This window comes from Conger conger, chromosome 11, assembly GCF_963514075.1.
Source record: "Conger conger chromosome 11, fConCon1.1, whole genome shotgun sequence".
NCBI classification, from domain to species: Eukaryota; Metazoa; Chordata; class Actinopteri; order Anguilliformes; family Congridae; genus Conger; species Conger conger.
This window is the reverse complement of record NC_083770.1, coordinates 7962760-7989973: the sequence shown is the minus strand read 5'-3', so window position 1 is coordinate 7989973 and position 27214 is coordinate 7962760. Positions and strand designations below refer to the sequence as shown.

The 27214-nt window shown below is 40.1% G+C and overlaps 1 protein-coding gene across 3 annotated transcripts; it reads right to left on the bottom strand.

The window, feature by feature from the left end:
• Positions 1–682: 682 nt before the first annotated feature.
• Positions 683–23996, bottom strand: ap3s1 (adaptor related protein complex 3 subunit sigma 1). Of its 3 annotated transcripts, XR_009710012.1 has the most exons (8): positions 23661–23996; positions 18851–18942; positions 14451–14562; positions 13850–13921; positions 13340–13447; positions 5888–5929; positions 5681–5725; positions 1873–1989 (listed from the first exon to the last, which is right to left on the bottom strand). XR_009710012.1 is itself a non-coding variant. In XM_061260467.1 (7 exons), exons 1-6 carry the CDS (start codon positions 23727–23729, stop codon positions 5894–5896), a joined length of 489 nt encoding a protein of 162 aa, XP_061116451.1. In that variant the 5' UTR covers positions 23730–23995; the 3' UTR covers positions 1865–1989; positions 5888–5893. The 3 variants fall into 3 exon arrangements, 2 of the variants coding, with proteins under 2 accessions (XP_061116450.1, XP_061116451.1); XM_061260467.1 differs by lacking the exon at positions 5681–5725 and having other exon boundaries at positions 1865–1989; positions 23661–23995; XM_061260466.1 differs by lacking the exons at positions 5681–5725; positions 5888–5929 and having other exon boundaries at positions 683–1989; positions 23661–23981.
• Between the last annotated feature and the right edge of the window lie 3218 nt (positions 23997–27214).

Below are 27214 nucleotides of genomic sequence, written 5' to 3'. Positions count from 1 at the left end.
TTACTGGTGGTTCATACAGGGATGGTCTGAAATGTCATTAGTGGGGTAGCCTGTAGCCTAGTACACTTAATGTCTAATGAGCCGAAACCTCAATTAAAGGTGATGTCACATTTTGCAGGAAACAGTTATGTTTCAAAGAATGAATGTTTCATGTTTATTTTAGGATTATTAGCCAATCAGATTGATGTTTTTATTTTCTGTAATATTCCGTGGAACAGGATTTTTGATTGAGGGGTAGCCTGTAGCCTAGTGGCTAAGGTACATGACTGGAACCCAGAGGGTTGGTCGTTCAAGGCCCAGTGTAGTAACAAGATCCACACAGCTGTTGGGCCCTTGAGCAAGGCCCTTAACCCCACATTGCTCCTGGGGGGGGTTGTCCCCTGCTTGGTCTAATCAGCTTAAGTCACTTCAGTGTGTCAGCTAAATGACAAAAATGATTACTATTATTAAGCAGCATTAAATATATATTTGTATTATTTTAGCAAAATTTCAGAGTGGGCAGACAGGAAGTGGAAGTTGAAAATGCAATACAATGTATCTATCTATATAATGTGAAATTTGACAGATGTTAGAAGAAGTTGGAATCTGTTCACAGAGTGATAGAGCCCCCTAAAGGTGATTCTCAAACTGTATATGGATCCCCATGCAACAAACATTAAATTCAAACGCACGACACCATACATTTGATTCAATACTTTATTATGATGCAAAAAGAAAAACAAAAAAACAACCCCTCACATGCAATGACTAAAAGAAACAGCATATAATCGGCTTCAAGTACTAATGTGACCATTTTCATTAGACATCCGATATCACTGCATTCCAATAATTCCCACCAATTTATCCCACATGCCATTTCCCATTTTCTGCCAATTGCTTTCTAAAGCCAGAATTATACGCGTAATAACAAAATAACACTTTTGCATGGCCAGACACACCTATGTGGTTCATTATCACCTCGCATTCATGGTCTTACTAAAACATCCCTTTGACAACAAAGGAAGTCCAACAGTAGTTTTAAAAAATGTGGCTAGGAGCCTAGTAGAAAGCTGGTGAATTGTTACCATAATAAAACTGTAAAATAATAATAAAAAAAGACTCTACATCATATAGCTACAAGGCAGTGTATTATTTCCCCTGTGATTGTCAGATCGTTAGCGACAACGGCCGGCCACCATGTCAGTCCCATCATGAGTAAAACGGGGAAGCTTAATTTTGCGTAACCGTCGTGCCATTACATGGGAAGATACACCGCACGTGACGACAGCATTTCGCAAGTTATTCTGGCCAAGTAAAAACACTGTTTACAACCAGATTTTCCAGCATACATTATTAAGGCCTAAGAACGAGACTTGCTGATAGGGAAAATACCATGTGAAAAAGAGGGGTTTGTTGGAATATACCAATACTAGATATCTAAGAAAAATTGTTACTTAAGCCCCTGAAAAAGATATAATTTATATGTTTAAAAGATTTTGAATACATACAAGACAAAACAACAATACTACATAAGTATATATATTTTTTAGATAATCGAATACAAGAATATTTTAGTATGTTTCACAGAAAGCACTGCTGAAGTACTCTCCTTAAAATACTGTAGCAGCCAAGACATAAGGGCACACCTTCAGACAGGGAAAGGAATGTAATAAATAAATACTGTAAGAATGTTTCTTCTCTTAAAAACAAAGCGACATAAATGACATTCATTTCCAACATGGGTACATAAAAGTAACACAAAAAGAATCACGCAGTACCTTCATTTCAGTTTTTTTCCTTTGATAAAAGTTATGTCTTTGATTTTGGTAAACAAATTTAAATCGTAAACATTTGTCAACTTCCGCAAGAGCCGTCCCCCCACTATTTGAAAGACGGTAGATTTGGCACTTTTATGCTGATGTCTCCAATGTTGATGTTTCGAGGGATCTCCGGGAGGTTCATGTTCTTTACGGCCGAAACAGCTCGGGCGGGTGCCCCCGCGATGCCGGCCTGCACACAGGGCACAAGACGGAGAGTTAAGAGCTGTTAACGCCGCCGCTGCCACTCCGCGATACATCCACAATACAAAACCACAGGCACACCAAACTCACTTGACATACCGTACGGACACAGGCACCGACGAATATGCAAAGCATCGACAACACGCATACACGTACGCCATCACATACAGATACCCACACCTCCGGTAACATACGCGCATGCAATCTTCGGTCGTCTGCTAAAAAGTATTTCGATTCAAACCGCAGCCAATTACAAATGAATGTAGGCAACATAATAAAATTGTGTCTCAAGAAACTGAACATATCGTAAATGTAAACTAGCAGAGGCAGCATTACTAAAAAGAGGAACCCACCAAGCTCTTGTAGACTGCAAAAAAGGATAAAATGCAAGGAGAGAGTGGGGGGAAAGCAGAAAAATGGATTTTGACATGAAGGGAAGTGGAGATATGCCAGCTACAGAAACACGTATTTAATTCTTTCATCTGAATTTTGGACGTGAGTGTGGTGAGGGTAGGGGCAGGCTTACACAACTCAAGAGGAAACGGTTGATCTTGCAAAAGTTGGGATGAAATACATAAGTTGCACAAGTTTTATGAAACGGAATTGTATTAAATTTTCTACGCAGAAATGAAATCACATTGACAGGGGACGCTAAGAGGGGTCCAACATCACTGTAGTCTTTCCATTTCTGAGTCAGCTGAATATCCTATGGGGGAAACACTGCCCCAAACAGCAGGGGTTTTAGCCTAGCCTGACATGAAAAACACAGAAAGGATTAGACGCCTTTCTACAATTCATTCTTAATTTAATGTTCTAAATACATCCGACCCCTGTAACGTTCAAAATAAATGTTCATTTTGTAATGAAATTCTCTCGTCCTTTTTCCAAAACCATTTAATATTGTAACTTGATACATTTTTATAATTTTTATATTTGAAAGCTTATATTTAGGCATATGTCAGATTTTATATCTGAAGGTTCATTCTGTTTCAAACTGGGTTGAGATTTACTCCAGTTGGCACACCCTGGGGTTTTTTTAATCAGCTATGTAATTCAAAGTAAGCCTCTCTCAAGCAGCAATTCTTATCCGTCTTATAGAACCAAGATGTGCTCCAGATGGTAATCAGACAAGGAATGAAAACAAAACCAACCAATACATAATATACATACGGTTCTTCACTACAAATCTAGCAAATATCCATGGTGAAATGCTGCACTTAACTTGTGAGTCTTGTTTGGGGTCTGACGTTGCACATTTACATACGACAAGTGTATAATTTGCTCATTACCTCAAAATATTCAGTATTTAGGATATTTGGTCGATCTGTTGTTTAGATCTTCAATTGAAAGTCTGAGAATCATAGCTCTTCGATGGAAGCTCCAAAGGACATCGTCAACAGTCAGACCCAAACATTAATATTAAACAGACTCTCCTCTCTAAGCCAGTAGTTCCATAAGGTCCACTGAAGGTCAGATAGTTTGAGGAACATGCATCATTTAAAAATATGCACGGGTCCTCCTTTACATATTAGTGTAAGTGACCATATAAAGGTTAGTGTAGGGGCATTTATTAATATTTATTAATAATATGAATTCATATTCTTGCTTGATGTTGCTTTTCACAAGGTCACAATACACCTTGAGAATCTCTGTTAGTGAGCCTGATTTGGCGGTTGTGGTCGAGGCCGCAAGAACTTGGAGGTAGGCTTGGTGAGCTGCCAGCTAGCTGTCCGACTGCTATCACCGAGTTAAGTGGTACGGTGAACTTGGCTGGGCCGTGGCAGACACCATAAATCACGGAGGAGACTGTGTTCTGCATTCCTCGGCAGTCTAGCCAAAGGGCTTGGTTGCAACTTAAAGAGAGCTGACGGCTGATCTTGATGAATATTCATCAGCACACTGGGCTGGAACTGACTCTGGTCCTAAATAATTCTACACATGTTCACGAGAATCCAATCCAAACCAATAACAGACTTTCTGTTGATGAATATTCATAAGCACCTGCCCAAATGAGAAGTTTTTTTCCCCCCCCAGTTAAGAGGAACTTGCCATGTGCCTGTTGGTTTCAGCTGCAAGCTGCTAAAATTGATACATAACATATATGTGCAATACGGTAGTTTAGGCATATTTTGTAAGCATACGTTTTGCCGTTTTCCTTCTGCACTCCTAGATCAGTGTTCTTGTTTTCATTGCTGCTACAGTGAGTTACATTCACTGCATTTCAACACAGCTGGTCTGCAAGTTGCTCCGACCAAGATCAACAGTTAAAGAAGTCAGTAAAATCTCTATATAGTTTCTATATTCTATTTTTAGAGTGCCAACAGTCACAGTTCCTCTGAGGCGGGCTGGCGGGCGCCATACTGGCAGAATGACACCTCAACCACTCGGCTGTGAGATGTTAACAGATATTCTTCAGTTTAATTAGCCGTACAACCATGACATATTCTCATCTAAATATTTTTATTAACCGTCAGTTCAGATGTCTATCATAAAGTTACCAGTAATCTAAAATGCCCGGTGTAATACAAAGAACACTACGGGTAATTAAAAAAATTAATAATAAATAAATTAATAAATGCAATCACCGAAAGTAGGAGGCCACGAGAGTGGAGAAAAAAGAAAAAAAGAAAGTGAAAACATTTAATTCATTAACTCTTGATCCAGAAATTTTCCTGGTTATTTAATTTGCCTAGATCTTTCTCTTTTATGTACGCTCGCTGTGACATCTAAATGATTTCACCCTGAAGGCAGCAGTCCACTGTATTCATTGGCCAGTTAAGGAATCTATTCAATTTAGCTATTGGATGCTTAAAAAATAATTGAAGACTTCATTACTTTTAGAAACAAACTCAAAACAGAAAACTGGGTTGCGCGAGTTACAAAATCGAGAATTAAATTATTTATTTAAATTAAATTACAAAATTATTTGCCTAACTGATTTTGTCAACAGAAAAACTGGTACAAGTGGGCAGGATGCAGTAACACATTACTTTACAATCAGAGTCAATTAACTCATTGGCGATAGCATCAAATCAATGAAGCCTCATTATAACAGCAATTAGTGTAAATGGTTAGCAGTTCATAAAACACTGCTTTGCTCATTGTGAGTTTTGAGGCTATCATATATCAATGGAGGTTTTTTAGAAAGCTTTCGCTTTGGCCAGCAAGCTAAACCAATTGATAAAACTAATTAAAGACCATCTTGGAATGTTCAGTAAATAATCACTTGACTGCCATAAAATAATACTTAACAATGGAAATTTAAAAAACTTGATATTCATTTAATCGATGTTACAGTAGTTTGACTGAAACTTGAAACCTCAGGTGAAGTATTATGTTAGATTGTACCAAGCACACACCAAGTGAATAAACCCTGGAAGACTAAAGTAGCTGCTTTGCTTTGCAATGTCAAAAAAATACTTTGACTTTTTTTGGGCCCGAACATCCCAAAGAACCTTTTAAAGGCAGTCCTTTAGGGCAGTTTATCAAACCAACAGAACTCAGAAAGAATACATTTCTGATTATTGTGAATGCAGCTACATTATCTTCAAACAATCATGGACATTATAACATACAGATTACAGAAACAGAAACCGCAATGTTAGAACTTCCATGACTTTGGGATTAGTGTTACAAAAAAAAAAAAAACCAAAGCATTGACTAACTGTCAGATTTCTTACCTTTGGCTTGGCAAAGAACAGGCTTTTACTACCAGCTGCTGGAAGCTATGACAAAAGCAGGGTTGGAACACATTTTGTTTCCAGGAAGCATTTTTTGGGTCCACTGTGAAGTGTTAATCTGAAGGCGTTCTGTTTGAGAAGCCAACCTTTCCAGAAGCTACTAAACGCAAGCTCTGCAGGTTTACTTTGTGTGAAATTCAGCAGTACCTGTGTCTACCTGTCCTGCCTGGGGGACTGAAAGATAAACGTCTGCAAAGAGAGAAGAATGGAAAGAACTAGAAAAGGTCAGGAAAGAGAAATGGGGAATGGTGGTTAAAACATAGCAAGAGTACAGTTCACATCAGAGAAACAGAATGGAGCGACCTACCATAGACCGCACACATGAAAATAAAAACGCTAATGCTAATTAAGAACGAACAATGAGCGCTATCGTCAAAGGTTCAAGAGTGACAACTTACCCAAATTCCGGCCACAACCGATTCTATTTCATTGAATTTCAGCTGAGAAATGTTGAAACAAAGCACAACATAGGAGCGATACTAGTGTAAACTAGAAAGGCGTGTGCTCATGTGAGTACGTGCGCACAACTCAGTTAGTGAATGAGCAAATGGTTGAATGAGTGAGTTGCTGAGACTGCTTATGTGCATTAAAACAATCCTTCAAACACTTTAGGAATAATTAACTCTCCCTATCTGCAATTTAACAGAACAGTGTGCTGCCAGCAGAAATAACAGACAAAAAAGTATCTTGTTGAAGTGAGTGCCGGGAATGACTAAGAACCATTTACAATATTTAAAACTAAGAATCTGCGGTCTGTGGTAGGTCTAAGAAGGAAAAGTCAAAGAGAGCAGATTTGATGTTTAGGGAACTGTCAAAGACTTCTCTTACATCTGCCAAGAATGATTCAGAGAACAGGGGTTGTGCAACTTCATTATGAAACATATGCTATATGCACATCCATTTCATTTCAATTTAGACTGGGTTAGTGGTAGTACACACATGATTATTCAATGTTAATGGAATATGTGAACAGGCGCTACCATAAGAAAACATTACAATGCAAATAAAATGTCTCTTGCAAAATCCATTCGTGGGTTAGTAGGCTTAATATTAATCTCAACACAGTTAAGTCACGCAGTCACAAAATCAAATCAGTGAAAAACGCTACACACATCGCAAGACATTTCTGAAAAAACAACCATGTACCACAAATTGCAGGGCTACGCTGCAAAATGTCAGAAAAGGCAGGCGGAGATCCTTATGACCTGACTTTAAAGGGGACTCAATCTACCTGCTACATTAGAATCTCGTTTCTTAATATGAGCCAGTGCATTTATCTAGAAAGCAAGTGAAGCATATATTGTGGGAATCACTTGGTGACTACAAATTTCACCTTTAAAGTTCCCACACCTCTCCACATACTGTATGCACAGGTAACACATCTTGTAGTCTCTACCACCAGCTCTCCACACCTCTACAATCAGGTCGAAAGGCCCGGCCACACAAAGAACTACAACTACTGTCGAGCCATAACTATAACGATAACGATGTTGGCATCCGCATCGACAATCGTAAGTCCTGTAACTAGCCTCTCGGATATGTCTTCTGCCATTTTCAAGGGGACACCCAGTAAATTCAGATGGATTTTGATTGGCTGTCAGTGTTTTATCTTTCATGCAGGTGGGAAACGGTGATCCCAACAAAATCGTTCGTCAAGGTCATCGTCATAATAGTGGACTCCACCATCCCCTTGAATATGCTTTTAAAACAACATATTTATAGTTATCTTTATAGTTACCGTTCTTTGAGTGGATGGGCCTTTAGACCCTAATTTCCCATTGGGCATCTCTACTGTTAGCCAACCCATACTTACCTTTTGGAGATACAGTGGGAGCAATAATTATTTGATCCCTTGCTGATTTTGTAGGTTTGCCCACTTACAAAGAATGGAACTGTGTAGAATTTTAATCATAGGTACATTTTAACATTGAGAGACAGAATATCACAAACTAATCCACAATAACAACATAATATAAATTTTATAAATGTATTATCGTATTTTTGCATGAAATAAGTATTTGATCCCCTACCAATCAGCAATAATTCTGGCTCCCACAGACCAGTTAGTTTTCCATTAAGAAGCACTTCTAATCTCAACTCATTACCCAAAACACCTGTGTCAACTCGTTACATTGTTATGTAGCTGTATAAAAGACACCTGTCCACACAATCAATCAGATTCCAACGTTTCCACCATGGGCAAGACAAAGGAGCTGTCTAAGGACATCAGGGACAAAACTGTAGACCTGCACAAGGCTGGGATGGGCTACAAGAAAATAAGCAAGCAGCTTGGTGAGAAGTTAACTGTTGGAGCAATTATTAGAAACACAAAGTCACCGCCAATCTCCCTCTGTCTGGGGCTCCACGCAAGATCTCGCCTGGTGGGATATCAATGATCATGAGAAAGGTCAGGGATCAGCCCAGTACTACACAGGAGAAGCTTGTTAATGACCTGAAAGCAGTTGGGACCACAGTCACGAAGAGAACCATCAGTAACACACTACACCGTGAAGGATTAAAATCCTGCTGCGCGCGCAAGGTTCCTCTGCTGAAGAAGGCACATGTGGTAATGGTCCTGTCCTGCCTGGACTATTGCAATTCTCTGCTGGCTGGCCTTCCAGCATCTGCCATCAGACCGCTACAACTGATCCAGAATGCTGCAGCCCGTCTGGTATTCAATGTTCCCAGACATTCACATGTCACCCCCCTGCTCAGCAACCTCCACTGGCTGCCTGTTATGGCTCGCATCAAATTTAACTTTGGTGCTCGCATACCAGGCAGTTAAGGGATCAGCCCCTGTATATATTCAATCCCTTATCAAGACCTATACACCAACAAGACCCCTCCGTTCTGCCACTTCGTGCCGTCTGGCGCCTCCCCCTCGCCACACCTGCACTTCACGCTCACGACTGCTGTCTGTCCTGGTCCCACGGTGGTGGAATGACCTCCCGGTGGATGTCAGAACAGCAGAGTCTCTGACCTCCTTCAAGCGCAGACTGAAGACCCATCTCTTCAGGCTACACCTTTCCCTCCCTAACTCACCACCATGATTAGCCTTAAACTGTAATGGCACTTATGTATAGATTGTATAGATATTGTTACTTGTATAGATATTGTTGTACTCAGGGTATTCTAGCTGCCAACTGTGGTATGCTAGTTTGGAAGTTGATTGTACTCTTCAAGGGTTCTGATTATCTGTACGTTTACACTAGGACTCGGAACTGTACTGTCCTCTCAGGTCCTCTTCGCACTTATACTTGTGTTTGATCTGCACTTCGTTGTACGTCGCTCTGGATAAGAGCGTCTGCTAAATGCCATGTAATGTAATGGAACATGTACAGGCCCGTCTGAAGTTTGCCAAAGAACACCTGGATGATCCAGAGGAGGCTTGGGAGAAGGTGATGTGTTCAGATGAGACCAAAATAGAGCTATTTGGCATCAACTCGACTCGCCGTGTTTGGAGGAAGAGAAATGCTGAGTACAACCCCAAGAACACCATCCCCACTGTGAAGCATGGAGGTGGAAACCTTATGCTTTGGGGGTGTTTCTCAGCTAAGGGGACAGGACAACTTCACTGTATCGAGGGGAGGCTGAATGGGGCCATGTACCAGGAAATTTTGGGCTACAACCTCCTTCCCTCAGTGAGAGCACCTGAAAATGGGTCGTGGATGGGTCTTCTAACATGACAATGACCCAAAACATACGACCAAGGCAACAAAGGAATGGCTCAAAAAGAAGCATATTAAGGTCCTGGAGTGGCCTAGCCAGTCTCCAGACCTAAATCCCATCAAAAATCTGTGGAGGGAGCTGAAGCTTCGAGTTGCCAAGCGACAGCCTCGGAACCTTAAGGATTTGGAGAGGATCTGCAAAGAGGAGTGGACCAAAATCCCTCCCAAGATCTGTGCAAACCTGGTGAAAAACTACAACAAACGTCTGACCTCTGTGCTTGCCAACAAAGGTTTATCCACCAAGTATTAAGTCCTATTGTTCTATGGATGAAATACTTATTTCATGTGAAAATATGATATAAAATGTATAAAATTTCTATGTTGTTATTGTGGATTTTGTGATATTCTGTCTTTCAATGTTAAAATGTACCTATGATTAAAATTCTTTGTTCCATTCTTTGTAAGTGGGCAAACAAAATCTGCAAGGGATCAAATAATTATTGCTCCCACTGTATGCATTTAATTAAATCATATAGGCTGCATCCTGTTAGACTACTAGTATTCTAAAATGAACACGAAAATCCTCACAGTCAAGAGGTTGTTGATATTTTTTTCCATGTTTTTATACTGTGTGTGCCTATCTCAGCAACATTTTAGAGGACAGCTCCCCAAAAGCATTTTAACTTTGCGGTTCAAACACTATTGACGGTCTGATCTGAGCTTCTGAATACTGCAGTCTTTTCAAAGGCTACGTTTTGGGGGAAAAAAATAATAAGTCTTCGTAACGATTCCACAAGTTTTCATGATCAAGATCTTACGACTGCACTTCCTGCAGTATGGCTAAAAATACAACCGTATCGCATCGTGACCCGAACCGTGGATAAAGCATTGCTTTTGCTCGACGGGAGCTTGAACTTGCGACCAAATCACTCGGATGGATTTCGTATGATAATTGAACAACAGCATGATTTGTGTTTGGGATGAACTTTTAATGACCACCGTAATGATAGTCACAAGGGATGTGTTTTTGGGGTCAGGTTATAGTACTAATACTCTATCGCTAATTGCGGTTAGGTCACTGTGTGAGCACTGCTCTGTAGTCAAGAAACTTTGTGACCATATTTTACATTTTACGTTACTTTGCATTACATTATAGGCATTTGACAGACACTTATCTAACGTGACATACAACAAAAGTGCATAACCATTACCAGGACAAGTGCGCATAAATCCTTTTAATATATTTCATCTGGAAATATGGAATAATGCTGTGTTAATCTGTCCATGAAAAGCCACCCCAATGCCTTGCTTAGGGTACCCCTTTGGTGGCGCTGTTATGGACTCCTGGTCATCGTGAGCCAATAACAGAGCACAGCCTTAACCCTGCAGGGTCTTGGCGCTAGGCTCTACTCATTTCCTTATTTTTGGGAATAAATGACAATAGAATGAAAAAAAAAAATTTTTTTAATTCTATCAATCGATCAATCAATTTTTTTCTGTCATCACAGAGAAATAAATCATTCGGGCGTAACGTCCGATATTTAACTGAAGACAACAAACAAAAAAGTAACTCAAAATCATTTGTTATAGGGGTATGACAGGGAAAGGCTTTCTTGGGTGATAGGGGGTCCAGGGGGCCCCCTCCAGGTGAGGCGCATATGCCTGGATGGGTATTCATATATATATATATAAATGTTTGTATTTCAAAAATATATATATATTTTTTAATTTATCATCTATTTTACCAGGAAGTCCCATTGAGACTCAAAATCCCTTTTCCCAGGGAGAACTGGTCAAAAGGTTTCCCTGCACAAATCATTTCTGGATCCGCCCCCCCTGGTTCTCAGTAAAAAATACATATAAAATATAATAACCAAAATTGTGTCTTCATTACTTCCTCATTTTGTAGATGATGAAATTACAAACAGGATCTTATTTGTAGTAAGGTTAATTTCACGGTTAATATCTTTATACCTCTTCTGTTCCTGAAAAATAAAAACCTTCCCCACATGAATTATACCCACTACTGTTTAATTGCAAAAACTACTGGGAGTACAGTTATTTCCACAGGAAATATAATATGCAAATGCATAGTTACAATGGCAAACACATTTTTCTTTATGCATTTATGCACCTTAAGATTTATGGACCTTTTCCAAACATCTTTGGGGAAGCAGGTCACGGAGTAGCCGCTATGGTCCAGTAACTCTGGGCATTTAGCCAAAATGCTTGTTATGCCACTGTTAAATTAGCGGAATAACATTAGTAATGTGTCGGGCTATTGTTCATTTTCTTGTAACAATGCCATAATTCTTTGTGCTCCTTTGGACCTCTTCGAACCCCTTTTGTATCTTTGAATTTCAATTAAGAAAGCAGGGACACTAAAACTGGAGGCTACAACTAAAAAAAAAAAACATTCAGATTTATGACACACATGGGAAATATATTTCATAAGTTTAAGAAAACATTAGATAGAATTTTTCCACAGGACTCAAAATCACTACGTAATTGTAAAGAATTAGCCTGAATTGACCAGCTGGCTTGGGATTTGATGGATGAGGCCATTTTTACTCTTGGCTAAAGGAGCAAAATAATAATTATGAAAATAAATAATGACATTATGAATATACAAAAGGGTGATGATGAAACCCAAATAATAATAATAATAATAATAGCAACAATATAAAAATACCAATAATAACAATATTGATAAGAAGAACAACAATAATAATTTCCCTTCTAAATATTTTGACAATATTTGTTTAGACTCAAAAGAAGTGCATGCACTGGGGCCAAAACAAAAGCACTTAAGCACAGCCTCTAAAATAAGACCAGTCTGCACATGATGAAAGCATTGTAAAGCTAAAATAAGACCAGTCTGCGCATGATGAAAGCGTTGTAAAGCTAAAATAAGACCAGTCTAAAGATGATGAAAGCATTTTAAGGCTTTGTAGCCACTGGCAGCAGGAGCCCCAGAAAACATGCTACACAAAATTTCGGCACACAATATTTACTGTTAAGTTGGCTACGGAGAAATCCATTATTTAAACAGGGATACTTGGACTCAGTCGAATCCATTGTCTGCATATCAATGTCTGAAGGAGACAAATCTGACTGTTGAGATTATAGCATCCACTCGAAATTCATTTCAAATTGCCCGTTTGAGTGCATTTTTTGAAAATAACTATATTTCCCTATGAGCGTCATAGCACCGAACAGACACCGAAAGCCACAAATGAATATGGAATGTGGTCGGCAAATTAAGGACTTCTATTTTTACCCCAGCCGAAGAGAGGTCATAGCACGGTCTCTGAACAGAACAGCTTCAGGAAAATGGCTGAATCATTCCGGCCAGATGGTAGGCTCTCTGCCTTCAAGCAGTCTTTGACTAAAACCATCAAATCTTGCCGTTTTTTAATTTATTAAATTTTTTTATATTAGTCACCCCTCCGCCCACTCACCTGCAACACCCCTCCCCTTCCCCCCCCCCCACCCCACCCAAATATTCCTTCCAGACTCACAACGGGGACTAATGATGAAAAGTGGTGGTGAAATGTGTTAGCGGTAGCATTAGCCTCTGGCCTCCCCGGTGGGGAGGGGCCAGTGCCTCTCATCAGGACTTTACTGTCGAGGAATAGAGTGGGGTTTGACTGCATGTGGGCGGAGATGCCTGTCTAATGCTGGGGAACACCTGAGACGGATCGAGTGATTGTGATTGGCCCTGACGGGGCGGAGGCGGAGTCTGTGCCCGCGCGCGGTGCCAGCGAGCGCGTGCAGTCCGTGCGGGAGGTGGGGGGGGGGGGGGGGGGGGGAGAGGGGGGAGACGGGGGAGCGGGTGCAGTGAAAAGGGCCTCCTGGGAGCATGCACAGTCCAGCGGTCATGCCGGCACAGACCTGCAGGGGGAGCAGTGATCACCGGTGCCGCCCTTACCTCAGATTTCTCCATCTTGTTCTGGGCGTCCACTTGCATGATGATCTCGTTCATGTTCGTCTCCAGCACCATTCCCCCCATCACCATCTCTGCCAGGATGTTGTGGACCTATCAGCACAAGTTAGATACAGCGATAATCCCACTTTGTCTGCACAATGTTTCCCATGAAGTAACACAGTAACCTTTTGTAGAAGTTGGTTATAAGCGTCTTTGTTAAGGTCGCACAGCGACCTTTTTAAATGACCGTACTGCGTTTGCCCCCTTTTTTTGCTTCTCTAATACAGTGAATGAAAATTAAATACAAATATTTACTCATACAAGACAGCCATTTTGTAAAAATACATGATTCTCTACACGAATGCTGCACGATAACAAATACATCTTTCATGTTTTCTTATAAACTGTGCACCTGAATATTCTTTTTCTTCCTCCCAAAATAATTATATTTTAATAGCAGCTGCAACGGTAATCTCAAGCCAAAAAGCCTTGCTTTGATATGAAATTTCTCACCTTGTCCACATGGAAAATTAGGTCCAGTTCGCATACGTTCTCGAAACATTTATCCAACGTTTCCACGAATACCTGTCAAAACATTTATTGTGGTCTTTTTCAGGAAACTGAGCTTGCAGTGAAATATAGGAAAGAAAGGTCAAACAACTAGGAAAACCCAAGGACGAGATGGTGGAACAGGCAGGAAATAATAAACGATACACAGGGAGGCAAATAGATGACCTCCGCTATAATACACAAGCAGTACGAGGGAGATAAGATCGATATGGCATGGAAATGACAGGATGCGATCATTGAATATTTGGAAAAGTATCTACACATTACATGATATACTGTACATAACCTCAGTATGCGTGTGCATGTGTGTGTGTGTGTGTGTGTGTGTGTGTGCGTGTGCGTGTGCGTGTGCGTGTGTGCGTGTGTGCGTGTGTGCGTGAGTGTCTTTTGTCATATTTACACACCTGAATTCATGGGAAAGATATTTACAAATAACATGATGTACTGTACATAAATTTGGTGTGCGTGAGAGAGTGAGAGAAAGTGTGTGTGCGCGTGTGAGAGTGTGTGTGTGTTTGTGAAATATGACAGACGATATACACACCTGAATTAAATCTAAAATGCCAAGCTCACTCTCTGAGGAGTCCACACAGAACACAAAGTATAGTGTGGCATAGTGTCTGTAGATGAGCTTGTTGTCAGACCCTCCAATTAACCTGAAACACAAAAGTACACAAGAATATCATGACCAAAGTTTGGGTTTGTTTATACGAACAGGGGACGGAGGACTCGGGCCGAAAAACCTCCCAAATTAATTTTGATTTCAGACGGAATAACCCTACGGTGTCGTTTCGGATTTTACAGTATCGTTTCGATCGACCCTTAGGGCCACATTTACGACGGAAATATCCGCGGCGCACATTTCCTGTACCGCAGCTCTGTTGCAGCCGCACCTTAAGACTGGCCCAAAGTGTGAAACCAAGGACACGAAATGGCCCCATTCACAGCTCTGTGGCAGATATTTCAACCCGCGTCGTCAAACAGCAGTCCCAATCGGGCAGTGAATCTGACCCTTCAACCATGATATTAAACAACTTTCAACCTCTGTAAAATGGTTCTTTTTAAATAACCGAACCTTTTGTATAGAGGTAAAAGTTTAAGTCTCTGAAAATTCTTAACCAACATGTACAGCCATATGAAGGAGTAGCCCATTTTTGTTTTTCTAATTTTGGTGAAGAACCTTTTTGAAATTGCCAATAATTTGCAGATACTAGTGTCCAAAGGTTTAAAGTATTTCTTGTAATTATTTGACCCATGTTTGCTTTAAATGAAGAACCCACAGTTTTTGCAATCAGATTAAATAATGCGTGAAACAGTATTTTTCAATGTATTCAATAATTCAGGAACATGTTTTATAGCCATTGTTTTTATAAATGTTGCATATTTATAAATGGTTTATAAATATACATAATGCATGAGAATTTATCTAATAATTACTGAGTGTAATTATTAGATAGTATATTAATAATAATTGAGTGACTAATTGAGTGACTAAGTCCAGCAGGATTCTGCTTTAAATCCTGATAAATTTCAAGTTTTCAACCAAGCGCTTTTTTAAAATAACAAGTACACTCTGAGCACTCTCCAAAGGGTGACAGAATTTTAAAAATAACATCAAGACAAAGATGCATTTGATGACTATATTCCAGGTACGCTCACATTTGAAAAGGGCTTTATCAACCAAGCTGTTAACTTGACACCAGTCTAATAAAAATGTGCAACACCTCCCACAAGAGTCACAAGTTCTGTTACTAAACATCACGTATACATGGATTCCAAATGTTCAAGACGAGGCGCAAACGCGATTTTAGAAACGAGACGGGGATGGCACTGCGTGCTCGGGCCGCTTCAGAACAAACGACCTACAAGTTAGCCGCGACTCTGAGGCTGCGATGACTTTGCTTGCAGACAGGAAAGAACATGGCAGACAGCCAAAGAGGGTTTTACAGAGATCAGTCCTCGGTGCCATCTGTGCAGAGCACACGCTGTAAACCGACACTCCTACAGCGCATCAGACCGTGCTGCCGGAGTCACGTCTTCAATTAAATTGATGCGAACACGTGAAATAGATTAGGACGTTTACACGGCGGGTACACCGTGACGTGGTATATTTATGGAACACTGCAGGCTCAAATCCCGACTTCCCTTTGACTCGACGGTAAAGGAAACTTTGTTGTCAATGTTTCAGCCTGTGACCTTCAAAATGTTTTTTTTTTTTTGTTTTTTTCTTTAAAAGTCTGAAAAGGGTGAATTATTAGTCCCAGAGACCAAACCTCTTTGAAAACTGTGCTTGTTGATTTCTTCCTGAATTCTTTCTGACCATCACGAGTTTGACATTAAAGACAAAGTCCTTATCGATGATCGTGTGACTGCATCCCACAATTTTTAAGAAACGGTTTGTTTTGATGATTTTGCTTACATTAATATCCGCATAAAAATCCAGATGGAAAATGAAGATAACGTCAGTACAAAATCTAATAACTATCCAATAAAAACAAAGCCGAAATTTGAAAATAATTTGATGGAACGACAGAAGAGAAGGCTAATTGTTCAAAAAGTCACTGAAACTGCAACAACAGATGACAATAAACCGTCAGCAGTCTTGGTACTGGGCAGAAAACTCCCTTCAACTTCCCGACATGCCCACTACCACAAAAGTGTTTTATCGTATTTGTATTACTGTGCTAACCAACAGCAACAGGAATAACTGCTATTTCAGTATGCTGTAAAGGTTAGGTAATAGCTTCAGTAAGTCAATGGGGAGCAGGTTACAGCCCCAGTAGTACAAACGGATTGGATATTACGGGAAAAATAACTGTAGCTCTTAGCCTCTGTTATAAGGCCATTCTGCTAGGTAAGTAATATAATAAGAAAGAATGAAATGACTTTTTGTAACATTTTTTCTGAACAGGAAGTGTACCCTCATGTACACTGCTCATGAACATCATGTGACTCTTTATGACAGTGTAATTGGTACCTACCGCAGTACGTACAGGCTGGCAGATGACAGATGGTAGTTCAACACACACCATAAAGTTAAAGATACCCAAGTAATATAACATCATACAGTTTTTTTCCTCACATTTAGCCTTAACCATGTCACCGCACGTCTCGCCCTTTTGAATTTCCCTTCAGAAACTTTCCCTCGAGCAAAGATGCCACATTAATCTGATAACTGAAGTAGTATTTTTGTCAAATTAATAACTCGGGTAGTATTTTTCAAATTGCTTTGTAACACTTGAAGACCTATGTATCGGCAATATGAAAATAAAATTATGAAGAGTGGAGCAGTGAAACCAACAGGTGATGGGGGGGGGGGGGGGGGGGAGAAACAAGGCACCAGCAGCTTTATCATGAGCGAAATGGGTGGTTAATGAATTGGCTTTCTGGGGTTCTCAGATATCCAGCAACAGAAGGCAGTTTCACATCCGATCAAATATCCGATCCCTCACAATACACCTGTAATTCAGTAACCGCTCCCTGGAGCCGACTGGATAAATAAGTTATCGAGCATTTCCTTACCGGGCTTGCCTAGGTATCAAAATGGTCTTAATAGACAGAATAGTGCAGGGAAATTTCCTGCACAGAATAGTGGAAGGGAGTGATCTGGGGAGAAAGCAATTCCTATGCTGCATTCTCTTCGGCCAATCAGAAAGAACCTGAATTTTGTTGGCCAAGGAGGTGTGGCATTGAATGTCCTGAATGACATCCTCAGATACCGACATTCATAGTAAGCCTGACAATGTCTCACTCTCCTGCAGACACAGACACAGACTTACTCGCACTCACTCACTACCTTCTTCCCTCTGCCTATGCACTCTCACACTAACATATAATTGTCCTAATGCCAAACACTGCAGTATCTTGCCATTTCTGTACGTCTCACTTTCTGTAGCATAGGCCTGCAGTTGGACAGAAATATCACATCAGTAGAACAACCTCTCCTTCACGTCTCCTAGTGCGACTGAGGAACACTTTGAAAGTAGCGCTTTTCCAGCCGTCAAAGTTTTTGCTCCATCACTGTAGTCATTGTTGTTCTTCATTGAGTTTGGTGCAGCAAAAGTTCTCACTTCCACGTTCCCTGTGGTAACCACAACTGCACAATCTGAGTCTGTGTCCCAGAGTGTCACTAACCGCAATGAGTATACACATGCTTGTGTATGGCACCGCTTTCTAACGCAACACAATTTCGTCCGACTTTCTTATCAAGTATACTGCCACCTTCTGGGTTTTACTGCTTGAAAAACATATTTAATCTTTCAAGAAATCAAAGTCTATGAGAACGCACAGTATTTACAGTTTCTCATTGTTACTTTTAAAAAGAGACTAGTTTGTGTGTTTGGGCGCAACTCGACCATTGAATTTTCAAAATCTCCTTATTTTAGGTGACACTGTGTCTCTTCCCATTACTGCATCCCCTGAGTGGACATTAGAGGAAGATTTCAAAGTGTATCTTGGTCATCGTAAAAAGCCGTTAACAGCCGCTCCGACTCTTAAAAAATTAGTTGGTGTTGTTGCTGCAATTTTACCACCCAGAATACTTCGATGGTAGCTGTTTTATGTTTTATGTTTTAGATTACGCTGCAAGGGGCACCAATTATGTTCAGATAACAGCTTGGAAAACGAGAGGTGCACAATGGCATTTCAGTTCAATAAAGTAGATAAAAGCTGCTTATCTGGCGCTTCTTAATCTAAATTCAATGCACTCTCTTGCCAAATTAAGGGGATGTGACACTTACCATTAAAGTAATGTCTAGCCTCACTTGGTGGTACAATATGGGCTTTGAAAGTGCCCTTCTTCTAAAAGCAATGAAAAATGAGTCCTAATGGGGAGAGAGGCTGGTGTATATGGTTCTCAAGATGGAAGATTTATGGAACAGTTGGGCCCCTTTCGAGACTTTTTCCACTCACAAATGTAAACTGCAAATAAATGGGAGCTCTTACATTCCACCTTCCAGGAAATTGCAGACATTCTCATCTCTCTTCGACACCAGGTGAAAAGTTTCTCGGATGATTTGCTGCTCCGTGTCTTCACTCTGTCAGGAATGGGGAGAAAGGTTTGATATCAGAGTGCAGTACTCTTTTTTTATTCAGCAGTCGGTTGATTCCTATTTAAGAAATAATCTCAAAATGCAAAAAAAATGGAAGGATCTCTTCACTCAAAATCTCAATTTTAATATGTTGTAAGAGTATATTTTACTTACTTTAACTGGTTGGCTAACTTGCAGTTATGAGCAATTTTAAATGGCATACAGTTCTGAACTCGCAGTGCTAACAACCACAAAAGTACATAATTATTGCTGGCCTCAGAGGTAAAATGAATGATAGCACAAATGCTAACAGTAGGCAATCTTAAACCCAATAGTACATCCACATTACCCAATGGCTGACAACTCAAATCAACTGGCCAAACTGCATATATTCCTTATATCCCTCAAGATGACCCATAGTGCACACAAACAATGTGATTATTTGTGAAGTGCTTCTCAGTCCATCCAAAAAAGGAAACAAAAGATAAACCCCCAAATGGTAAACACGTTGTCCCCCATCCCCATTCCCTGCCACCACCTCTGATTTCATTGGTCAATTGCTTGATGCCTGATGTTGGCAGTTGCTATGAAGCTTTTAATGAATTAGCAGTAGGCTAACTTGAAGTAGTTAGCTAAAAATGCTAACAGTGTTCCGAAAAAGTGGAACATCGTCATTTGCTGTTGACGAATGCCACGTAGGAGATCGTAAGTCATCTAGCAGGATATTTGGAGCTACAATCCAATTTAAAAAAGGAACATCTCATCTGCCTACCAAGGCTAGTAGTATACTTCAAAGCTGAGGGAATGAAATGTTTCACATTTTATAGGCTATGTCCTAAAATAAGCAACATGTAGTCAACCCCAAGGACGTTCTGGATTATTAAATCAAGGTAGCCAGCAAGCTTGTTAATTTGGGAACTGATACGTTAATTTATAAATTACCCGGTTAAATCAAACACAAGGCAATTTTGGCCTTTGTATTAAAGGTTAGCGGTGTGCGCTTAACACCTCCCACCCACCAAATGCAGCAGAGAGGTTTTTTGTACTATTTTAGCAAATATGCTTTTCAATAAAAGACGTTGGATTTCTATGATTGGATTGGATTCTATGGTTGGATTCACTGAATGCCGCTTGCTCTGACCAGAGGCTAGCATGCAAACATGCAAGGATTGTCTCCTGCTTAGTCTTAATGTATTAATGCCATTAATGTAATGTAATGTAACAATATCTCACTTTTTCTCATTTTTTCAGCCTTAAGAATGAAAAAAAAAAAAAAAAGCCAAGTAGTCTAGTTTTGGGAATAACGTCTAGTGGGGTTATGATGAAGGCACAGGTGTGTTTTGCATTCTAACTTCGGACAAGAGAAAGCAAAGTCCCTGATGTTATAAGGGTCTGTGTTCTGAAATTTTCATCCAACCACCTACCAGTGACTAGTGGAGAAAACAGTTCATTTCAGACACTGTTAGAAGATGACAAAATAACAATTTGTGGTCGATCAAATAGGCTTATTTTCAATATGGACACCAACTACAGAAAAGCCAAGGAACAATGATTTGCATATTAAATTCACAATGATCGTATTTCACCCTTCAAATGAAGAAAAGGATGACCCAGACTTGCACTATAAATTCTGGTTTAGGTGCATCAAATAGGATACAGTGTAGTCGTTTCCTAGACACGACAACAGTGCATAGTACATGAGTAGAAATGCTAAGAAGTGTTGTCAGTTGCGACAGTACTTACTTGAGGGTAATGCAAATTCTTGGAATGTGAAAGCCTGACATTTTGATTATGCTCTGCATAATCTAGCCTACAACCGATAAAGATTTTGTCCCCTCTCTAGAGATATCTTTCTTAGTCACTTCTACAGGCTATGGACTGCTAACCAGACTGGCTTCAAAGTCCTCACTGGGACTGCTTTCCCTCTTCAATTGTCTCATCCCTCCTCGTTTTCTGAAATCATCACTGGTGAAGTCTTCCATTTCCCTATTCTTCAGCTGTGAAATCAGTCTTCAGTCTTCCATATCTGCGGTTCTCTACCCCTTGAAATGAATTACCCACCAAAATCAAACCAGCACACTCTCTGTATCTTTCGTTGTACCTAAAAACTTCAACATTCTGCTACACACAGACCACTAAATAATGCAACAGCACTGCAATATGCAATATTTTCACCTTATTTATTTGTCCAAGCGGATTCAAAATCTGCACTTCTCATTCAATGTGGCAATGTCTAACAAGAGAACTTACAACCCCCCTACCAGAAAAGAAAGTACAACTGTTGAATTCCAGAGAGCAACTCAAAACACACTAAAATGTTACCGTTTTTTATGAATCCACTGTTTTACAGAGCCGGGAAGGTGTCCACATGTGCATAAGACTTCCACAAATCATTTGCTTTCTACAAATGTCACAAAAGGCCACAGCATAAATTCTCTTTACTGAGCACATGGTGCAGAGCTTGTCTTCAAACATAGGTCTCCTGAAGTGCACATTGATGGATTTGAGAATGATCCGCCTGATATTTCATTGTGTGAATGTGGATTTGATACATACATTTACATAGGCTAAACCAAATAAGATCAATAAACAATAAATCACCCTCTAATAACTGCATTTATTTTGCCTATTGTAAAGGCTAAAATAGGTGAAACTGTAGTGTGTAGGCCAAGTTTGGCCTTAGCATGACTTCACAATTGGAATAAGCAAATAGCCTTTTTACAGAAAGTACTTATTAAAATGCTCCAGTAGTCTACCGAGAGGTTTCTGTGGATAAAGGCCACGTCTACAATACAACCACTCATGGCAACCGACGGCTGTGCTTGGTCAAGTGACAAGAAGCATGGGACATTGAGAAGGCAGGCCAAGCCCGGGGGAGGGGAAAGGAAAAGAAACAGCACCTTCCTTCTCTCGGGTGTCCACGCCTCCCTCCACTCTGAACAGACACTGTACACCGGGGCCCACAGACGAGCCGATTATATTTTCTTATCTCCGCTCCCCTTCTGCTCCTCACCCCAATAGCCAATCAGTCTCCCCTCAACAGCAAAGCCGTTCTCCTTTTTATTGTGCGAAATGCGCGAGGGACCGGCCGAGCATATTTCAGCAGTTTACCGGCAGTGCGATAAGGCTTTTATTTAATTCGGTTATTGTGTCTGCCGCCGGCAGATTGTTTACTTTAAGACCTAGGCCGTATCGAAACTTCAGTGTGCTGAAATGACAACAACGCGTCTGTTTCGGAGTTCGGTTCGGTTGTGTTGTGGCTAAGTTGCGTCACGGTCATCATGCCACCTCAGGACAGAGAAGCCGTTTTTGGGGAAATAGATTTTGTGCAACGGAGTAAAGTCCTGCCCGACTTTTCTCCCTTTCTTTGCAGCCACTCTCCTGACAACTAGACCCCATTTTAGCCTGCATTTTCTAGAGCTCATAATACAAGAACACTCAGAACCAAAAAGTATTCTGATCTCTAATTTCTTCGGCTGCTCAAAACTATTTTTCCACAATTTACAAGCTTGTGGCATCACAAACATCAGATGTCGTCATACTCTCTTAATTCACCTTACTACTTCACTTTGCTAAAGCTAACATGGAGTTTCATTCTCTACGATAACAAAAAATTAAGCAACAAATTAAAACAGGCATTATAAACTCCAGATGCTTTGGACTGTGGATTTGTCGAGCTGGCACATTGTATGGACATTCAGCAGCTAGAGCAATATTTAAACTGGCATTTCACCTTGTCCATCTGCCACCCCCAGCCCGTTGCTATGCAAGTCACATGACATGACATCACATCTGAAAATCATGCTCACTTTCTCCCATTGCTGGCCAGAGCTCAGCCTATTGGTTTCTCTATCAAAACACTGTAACAAACCTGGCAAGATATGAGCCAATCCATTTAAGGTCATAACCCTGGACATCATTGTAAACATTAACTGTCAGTTAGTCTGCTAACCGAGATACGATGCTTTGAGATTTGAAAGGCCAATTTAGGATTAGAGTATGAATTCACAGTGCCAAACGTACAGGTTTGGCAGATGATTTGAGAAAATTTTTTACCTCAAGCAAAAGCTACTGACGTTAGCTACGTTCCGCGGTTATGATACAGGACACTATCGAGTTCGTGCTCCCGTAATTTCATGAAACACACTCAAAAACTATACTAGTCTGCCTTTCACTTGTGACAAGTCTCGAGGCAGCACGCGTTTTGCTGGCTTGCACCAGACTGGCCTCAGTCCCAAATAAAACTCACAAAACGGAACAAAAAGACAAAAAGGCAACCAGCATGCTAACTTAGCTAAATTTGAGAGATGTTAAAATATACAATTATTTAAATTATCCATATAGCTATGTTAGCTACGCAACTAAGTTAACTCATTAACGTTAGCTTCCCATTATCAGGACAAGTAACATAGCTATGTTAGCTAGCCACATTAGCCAACAAGCTAGCTATGATGCTGAGACATTACTTTAGCCATTACGCTAACCATTAGAAAATGAACTTGCTACTGTATAACACAACCCGCTATAGCTCAGTATCTTAACTCCCGAGCTTTTAAACACAAGCAAAGCACACTTCGAATCCATTATTATTATACTTCCAACTAGCTAGCCAGTTTCATTCGCTAGCCGCAACATAAGTTCAGCCACACAGATGTCAGTCACTCATTCAAGCTATAGTATGAACATCTAGCTGTCCAGCTTGGTTTCTTGTTGTCCATACTCACATAATGCTCGTAGAATTTGGACAGCCGAGGTTTGCCATGGTTGTTAAATATTAATATGGCTTTAATCATGATTTCACAATAATGTGAAGGGAGCGACGATACACCGATCAGTCTTTTAAGACTGGCTCTCTCAGTTTTTTAACCCTCTAGTTTCCAGTCTACCTGAAACTTGGCTAGCAGCAAATATCTCTCAACTGCATCTCAGGGCGGAAATACTCCACGTCAAGCCATTCATCTTCTTCCAAGTACAGGAGCCGAAGAGGGTCTAAAACCGCGGGCAAACGTAAATATCTCGAAGTACGTATTTTATGGGGGAAAGGAGCAACTATCCAGATTTAGCGTTCGTTATGAAAGAACGGTTACATGATGTACTGTTGTTCAATTCGTTGTACGGCGTGTCGAGTTGCACTGTTTAAGAAAACAGCAGTGGCTTGAATCGTTTCTTCACAAACGGGAATCAAATTTCCATGCATGAATCCTTAAAATAAACATGCTGTAAACTGATGAAGTGGTAAACGATGTATTGCACATATAAGAAATCAATAGCCAAATATATTTACGCCAATTGAGATTAAACCACAAAACATGGTGGCGTTGAGAAAATCTACACAGAGGACAGTTCCTCAAAGAAGCCCTGAAGAAAAAATAATGATTGTCTTGAGTCAGGGAATAACTGCCCATTTTTTGGCAAGATATCTCATGGCATCTCACTGAGCAATGAAGTTTGAGTAACTGTAAATAAACTATCCGTACATCTCAACTATCATAGCCAATCTTGTTTTATATCAACTCTATGGCTTTGGCAAGATTGTTCTATTACTGTTTACTGTTAATACAACTCTCTGAATAGAATCAAATCAAATCAAATCGAATTGAACTGAATTGAATTCAATTGAATTGAATTTACTGTGAATCAGGAAGTGGAGTGGAAGCCTGTCCTGAGAGCCCAAAAATGAAGGAAATGTGGTTACCCAAGGTGGATTTACATCCTACCTCCCAGAACAGTGATGCCAGCAGGAATATACAGTGGTATTATTGAGGGAAGAGGTCCAGAGGGAAAATGTAAGCTATAAAGTCGCAGGGAGACAGGGACAGACAGAAACCTAAGATGACCTTCTCAGCAAGGAGGTAACCAAAATCAAATATTGCATTGCTGCCAATGCGCCCATTGGCAGCAATATCAAATCAAAATCAAATATTGCAAGAGCCTCAAATATTGCAAATATGTCCTCCATATTTTATACGTTTTAGAAATGTTATAAGTTCATCTGAGTTTTTAGGAAGACTTAAGTTACTTCACTGGTGTCTAAATATGAGGCGGAACTCCCTTACATACTCCCTTAGTCAACGATCAACAGGGGAAAGGTTAGAAAATGCATACATGAATTCAGACAAAAGGTTGTTGATCTACATAAGGTTATAAAAGTCCTGAAAATACCGACACTCGCCACACACTTTATTAGGAACATTTTTAGTTTATTACACCTACTTTTTCGTGATTATCTAATCAGCCAATTGTGTGGCAGCAGTTCAATGCATACAATCATGTAGATACGGGTCAGGAGCTTCAGTTAATGTTCACATCAACCATCAGAATGGGGAAAAAATATGATCTGAGTGACTTTGACTTTGGAATGATTGTTGGTGGCAGACGGGGTGGTTTGAATATCTCAGAAACTGCTGATCTCCTGGGATTTTCACGCACACTTGTCTCTAGAGTTTGCAAAGAATGTTGAAAAAAATAAATAATAAATAACGTGAGCAGCAGTTCTACAGCCAGAAACAGCTTATTAATGAGAGCCGGACTGGTCAAATCTGACAGGAAGGTGACACTAACGTAAATAACCACACCTTACAACAGTGGGATGCAGAAGAGCATCTCTGAACACACAACGCAACATAACTCGGGGATTAAGTGGGTAGGCTACAGCAGTAGAAGTCTTAAAAAAAAAAAAGTCTAATAAATACCTAATAAAGTGCTCACTGAGTGTATCTCCAACATTAGAGCACTAATTAGGAAGTTTCTTGTGCAAATGTTTTTTCATTTATGTTGCATTTAATAAACACAACAACAGACCCCAATTCACATATACAAACACATACTCTCAGTGACAACCAAGTGAATGCTTGTTACACTCTCACACCCACTCCGCAACAGCTCTACTTGAAACCAATGGCATGGCTCAGGCAATTCATAAAAGGTCTAGCTAGCAGGCGAAAACCTTATATTGATTGTAACTGTATGTTATTGTTTAAACCAACCAGGCAATCATGGAACCATGGTATATGCAGTTTGCACGTTGGCACCCACATCAAAAGTATATAACTCGCCTCAAGGCACATTAACGCCCCATTCATTACATTACATTACATTACATTCATTCATGCCATGCAGCTTGATAGGAAGTTTAAAGCAACTGGATTTGGGATGAATCTGCCCAGAAGATGAGGATAATTAATTTTGAAGCAAAAAAATCTCAAATTATTACAGTTGGAGAACTGCAGAAGTGAGTTGCATCTTGGGATTACCAAGTCTCCAAAATTACAAGTAGACACCACCTCAATGCCAATACGCTACTTGGAAGGCATAACAGATGAGATTTTTTTTTAAAATATGTGAAAAGTTTATAGCAGGGGTACACTTCGGTCCTGGTGGGTCTGTGTGTTGGTTCTTGTTCCAACCAGTTACTTTCATTTTAGTTTTCTCACAGCTCTATAGATTACACTGCTTCATTCCTGTACTGGATCACAGTGAAATCTTTAGGATACACCTGCAGTCTGTGACTGTAGCTGGTGCTTATACAAATGACCAAGATGGAGTATGGTTGAGATAATCCAATCATTAAGAGCATAAGTTTTATAAGTTCTAAATAATTAAGTACAATAGGTAAGATTTTTGTGTTAAAACATTGTTACAAGGCCATTGTAAATCCCTTCCTATCATTGAAAAAGGCTCACTGACATGTTGACTCACCCTCTGTCTGTGTTTATAGTCCTTATAGGTTTCAAAATATACAATTGACGGACCAACACACTGCACCAAAACAGTGTATAACTGTACAATAATTCAAGCTCATTGGTTGAAAATTGGTTCTAATTGCCACAGCCAACATCAACGTCAACATCACCACGTTTACAGAGAAGGGGGAGGGATAAACAGTGTTGTGCTTTGAAGGTGTTTGTTGCTGCTTTCCCTCTCTTGACCATTAGAAGTGCGAAATTACCTATTGTACCTTTAAGAAGCAGAAAGTTTAGAGCTTTTTTTGGCTGTAAACACCAGAGGTGGGTTTAGAGTTAAGAACCCATAACAAGCCTTATTCAGACTGTGAAGTATGCTGATGTCTGCATTGTTGTGGGACTGACAACGGCCGTGGGAACCTTGTTAGGATACTTGGAATTACGAACACGTACAGTACCAGTAGATTTTATAGCAAATCACTGCTAAAGGCTAAAACCAGGTCGTGGCTGGATCTTCTAGAAGCACAATGAGCCAAAAGCATAACAAATACACAACATTTTTTAGCTGACCACAGAATCGATGGCCATCCCAGTCC